This window comes from Oncorhynchus masou, unplaced genomic scaffold, assembly GCF_036934945.1.
Source record: "Oncorhynchus masou masou isolate Uvic2021 unplaced genomic scaffold, UVic_Omas_1.1 unplaced_scaffold_4950, whole genome shotgun sequence".
In the NCBI taxonomy this organism is placed as follows: Eukaryota; Metazoa; Chordata; class Actinopteri; order Salmoniformes; family Salmonidae; genus Oncorhynchus; species Oncorhynchus masou.
In genome coordinates, this window is record NW_027011347.1 from 17,501 (window position 1) to 22,927 (window position 5,427).

Genomic DNA, 5,427 nt, shown 5'->3' on the forward strand with positions numbered 1-5,427 from the left:
CAAAATCATGAACCAATCAAAGGAATCATATTTACAACATTGGAAAAATGAAACAAAATCCCAAAGCCGACTAAATTGCTATCTGACCCTAAACAGAGAATATGAATTGGCTGATTATCTCTACTCTGTCAGAGATACGAAGCAGAGACAGATCCTTATCAAGTACAGGCTGAGTGACCACCGATTGGCAATAGAAACCGGCAGACATAAAAAGACATGGCTACCCAAAGAGGAGCGTGTATGTGGTCACTGCATAACAGGGGAGGGAGAGACAGAGATGCAGTTTCTCCTTTACTGTGATAAATATTCCTCACAAAGAGATTCATTATTCAAAGAAATTACTAAACATATTCCAAATTTTTACAAATTGAACCCAGAGGAAAAACTAAGAATACTCATGGGTGAAGGAGCAATGGTTCCTCTTGCAGCCAAATATGTATTTTCCTGCCATAGCCTGAGGGACACTGAATAATAGCATCTGCATAGTAAGCAGTAACTTACTTATTATTGCTATTATTGTTATTACTATAATTATTAATGTTTATCATTCCAAATGTGGGTGGTAATGGTAGTGATAACAGTTTAGTGATGGTAGTAGTAGTCGTAGTAATGATGATTGTAGTTGTAGTACTGATATAAAAGGAGAAGATAACCGTTATTTAGTTATAAGTTATAGTTTCATTTCCATAACTTGATTTTATATTTATTACATTTCTACTATTGACTGTTACCATTTTATTGTTATTATTTTTGTATTTAATTTTGCATTATTATTTACTACACTTTTATATTTTATATTTGCTATCATTTATAATTTTGTTACAATGTATATTGTATACATTGTTGCTTTGGCAATATTGACACAATGTTTTTCATGCCAATAAAGCAGCTTGAATTTGAATTTGAAAGAGAGAGAGAGAGAAAGAGAAAGAGAGAGATAGAGAGAGAGATGTATGACCATATGTATGACCATATTAGAGAGACATATTTCCCTCAGATTACACAGATCCACAAAGAATTCGAAAACAAATCCCCTCACCAATTTTGATAAACTCCCATATCTACTGGGTGAAATTCCACAGTGTGCCATCATAGCAGCAAGATTTGTGACCTGTTGCCACGAGAAAAGGGGAACCAGTGAAGAACACACACCATTGTAAATACAACCCATATTTATGCTCATTTATTTTATCTTGTGTCCTTTACCATTTGTACATTGTTAAAACACTATATATTTGTAATGTCTTTATTGTTTTGAAACTTCTGTATGTGTAATGTTTACTGTTAATTTTTATTGTTTATTTCACTTTATATATTCACTTTATATATTATCTACCTCACTTGCTTTGGCAATGTTAACACATGTTTCCCATGCCAATAAAGTCCTTGAATTGAATTGAGAGAGAGAGAGAGAGCAAGAAAGAGAGAGAGAGCAAGAAAGAGAGAGAGAGAGCAAGAAAGAGAGAGAGAGAGCAAGAAAGAGAGAGAGAGAGCAAGAAAGAGAGAGAGTGAGAGAGAGAGAAAAAGAGAGAGAGAGAGAGCAAGAAAGAGAGAGAGAGAGAGAGAGAGAGAGCAAGAAAGAGAGAGAGAGCGAGAGAGAGAGAGAGCGAGAGAGAGAGAGCAATCCTCAATTGCTTTGGCAATGTTAACACGTTTCCCATGCCAATAAAGCCCTTGAATTGAATTGAATTGAGAGAGAGAGAGACCTAAGACTGAGCCTTATCAGTGGTTCTGTAAATCCCTTCAATCCATCCATCCAAATCTCTCTCCCTCCTCATCCATCCATCCCTATCTCTCTCCATCCCTATCTCTCTCCCTCCTCATCCATCCATCCAAATCTCTCCCTCCTCATCCATCCATCCCTATCTCTCTCCCTCCTCATCCATCCATCCCTATCTCTCTCCATCCCTATCTCTCTCCCTCCTCATCCATCCATCCCAATCTCTCTCCCTCCTCATCCATCCATCCCAATCTCTCTCCCTCCTCATCCATCCATCCCAATCTCTCTCCCTCCCTCCATCCCAATCTCTCTCCCTCCCTCCATCCCAATCTCTCTCCCTCCCTCCATCCCAATCTCTCTCCCTCCCTCCATCCCAATCTCTCTCCATCCCTCCATCCCAATCTCTCTCCATCCCTCCATCCCAATCTCTCTCCATCCCTCCATCCCATCTCTCTCCATCCCTCCATCCCAATCTCTCTCCATCCCTCCATCCCAATCTCTCTCCATCCCTCCATCCCAATCTCTCTCCATCCCTCCATCCCAATCTCTCTCCATCCCTCCATCCCAATCTCACTCCATCCCTCCATCCCACCTCTCTCCATCCCTCCATCCCATCTCTCTCCATCCCTCCATCCCAATCTCTCTCCATCCCTCCATCCCAATCTCTCTCCATCCCTCCATCCCAATCTCTCTCCATCCCTCCATCCCTATCTCTCTCCATCCCTCCATCCCTATCTCTCTCCCTCCTCATCCCTCCATCCCAATCTCTCTCCATCCCTCCATCCCTATCTCTCTCCCTCCTCATCCCTCCATCCCAATCTCTCTCCATCCCTCCTCCATCCCAATCTCTCTCCCTCCTCATCCCTCCATCCCACCCTCTCCATCCCTCCATCCCAATCTCTCTCCATCCCTCCATCCCAATCTCTCTCCATCCCTCCATCCCAATCTCTCTCCATCCCTCCATCCCATCTCTCTCCATCCCTCCATCCCACCCTCTCCATCCCTCCATCCCAATCTCTCTCCATCCCTCCATCCCAATCTCTCCCTCCTCATCCCTCCATCCCAATCTCTCCATCCCCTCCATCCCTATCTCTCCCCTCCTCATCCCTCCATCCCTATCTCTCTCCATCCCTCCATCCCTATCTCTCTCCCTCCTCATCCCTCCATCCCTATCTCTCTCCCTCCTCATCCATCCATCCCTATCTCTCACTCTCCACCCATCCCTTCCCTTCCTCACCAGTTACCTTCATCGCTCTTACATTCTCTTTTCACTCTCCCATCCCTCCAACACCCCCCCCTCTCCTCATCTCCCATCCTCCAACACCCCCCCTCATCTCCCATCCTCCAACACCCCCCATCTCCCATCCTCCAACACCCCCTCATCTCCCATCCTCCAACACCCCCCCCATCTCCCATCCCTCCAACACCCTCATCTCCCATCCTCCAACACCCCCTCATCTCCCATCCCTCCAACACCCCCTCATTTCCCATCCCTCCAACACCCCCTTATCTCCCATCCCTAACCCCCCCCATCTCCCCTCATCTCCCATCCCTCCCTCCTCATCACCCACTCCTAGTCCCTGTTTAGATTTAGTTCCGACCTCCAGGAGCTGATGAGCCTCCTGGTTGTGACTGTTCTGAGAGCTGTCGTTATCTATAATGTTATCCTGGAGCTGATGAGTCTCCTGGTTGTGACTGTTCTGAGAGCTGTCAGTTATCTATAATGTTATCCTGGAGCTGATGAGTCTCCTGGTTGTGACTGTTCTGAGAGCTGTCGTTATCTATAATGTTACCCTGGAGCTGATGAGTCTCCTGGTTGTGACTGTTCTGAGAGCTGTCGTTATCTATAATGTTATCCTGGAGCTGATGAGTCTCCTGGTTGTGACTGTTCTGAGAGCTGTGATGGGGACACTGTCCTATAGGATGAAGTGTTAGGATTTCTAGCCCTATAGTCAATGGTGTAAAGTACGTCACAGTACTTCACAGTACTACTTCAGCACTAGTAGTACTTCACAGTACTTCACAGTACTACTTCAGCACTAGTAGCACTTCACAGTACTACTTCAGCACTAGTAGTACTTCACAGTACTACTTCAGCCCTAGTAGTACTTCACAGTACTTCACAGTACTACTTCAGCACTTGTAGCACTTCACAGTACTACTTCAGCACTAGTAGTACTTCACAGTACTTCACAGTACTACTTCAGCACTAGTAGTACTTCACAGTACTTCACAGTACTACTTCAGCACTAATAGCACTTCACAGTACTTCACAGTACTACTTCAGCCCTAGTAGTACTTCACAGTACTTCACAGTACTACTTCAGCACTAGTAGTACTTCACAGTACTACTTCAGCCCTAGTAGTACTTCACAGTACTTCACAGTACTACTTCAGCACTAGTAGTACTTCACAGTACTACTTCAGCACTAGTAGTACTTCACAGTACTACTTCAGCACTAGTAGTACTTCACAGTACTTCACAGTACTACTTCAGCACTAGTAGTACTTCACAGTACTTCACAGTACTACTTCAGCCCTAGTAGTACTTCACAGTACTACTTCAGCCCTAGTAGTACTTCACAGTACTTCACAGTACTACTTCAGCCCTAGTAGTACTTCACAGTACTTCACAGTACTACTTCAGCCCTAGTAGTACTTCACAGTACTTCACAGTACTACTTCAGCACTAGTAGTACTTCACAGTACTTCACAGTACTACTTCAGCACTAGTAGTACTTCACAGTCCCTCACAGTACTACTTCAGCACTAGTAGTACTTCACAGTACTACTTCAGCAGTTCTTTGGGGGTATTTGTACTTTACTATTTATATTTTTTGACAACTTTAACTTTTACTCCACTACAGTCCTAACGAAAATAAAGTAATTTTTACTCCTTAATAAATTTCCCGGCACTCAAAAGTACATTTTGAATGATTAGCAGAACAGGAAAATTGTCTAATTCACGTGACTTATCAAGAGAACATCCCTGGTCATCCCTACTGCCTCTGATCTGGCAGACTCACTAAACACAAATGCTTAGTTTGTGAATGATGTCTAACTGTTGAAGTGTGCCCCTGGCTATCTATAAATGTTTTCAAAAAACAAAATCAATTGTGCCTTCTGGGTCTCTTACTACAAGGAATTTGAAATTATTTAGACTTTTACTTTTTATACTTCAGTATATTTTAGCAACTTCTCACTGAGTCATTTTCTTTTACAGTATTTATTTCCCATCACTACCTATAGTGAATGATTTACCATAGATGTAGAATTTCCAACCGTCACAGAGCATTGCTTTGAAAGGGAATCTCCGTTCTAGTAATTCAATTTCTATGGACTTACCATAGTCTGTGTTCTCTGGCTCCCAGCAGTTAGAAGGCCAGAAATATGGAGCCTGGGAGTCAAAGAGGGATGGAGAATGGAGAGAAGTTTAGATAGAGGAGTGAGGATGAAGGAGGAATAGTTAGGAGAGGAATAGAGGGATGGAGAACGGAGAGAAGTTTAGATAGAGGAGTGAGGATGAAGGGAGGAATAGTTAGGGAGAGGAATAGAGGGATGGAGAACGGAGAGAAGTTTAGATAGAGGAGTGAGGATGCAGGAGAGGAATAGAAAGAAGTTAGGACGAAGAGAGGTGTGCAGAGATGTCCTTATTGGTAAGCATGGGGACAATATTAGTCAATAACTTAACGGTGAAAAAAAAATCT

General features: G+C 43.3%; 1 protein-coding gene across 1 annotated transcript in view; it reads right to left on the reverse strand.

Moving 5' to 3' along the window:
* The window catches only part of LOC135535665 (regulator of G-protein signaling 6-like), a gene marked incomplete at both ends in the record, with an annotated part of 20,706 nt that extends 15,589 nt beyond the window's left edge, over window positions 1-5,117 (reverse strand). The window contains one exon of the mRNA XM_064962113.1: window positions 5,066-5,117. Within this exon, the coding sequence (XP_064818185.1) occupies window positions 5,066-5,117 (52 nt within the window). The remainder of the gene's footprint in view (window positions 1-5,065) is intronic.
* Between the last annotated feature and the right edge of the window lie 310 nt (window positions 5,118-5,427).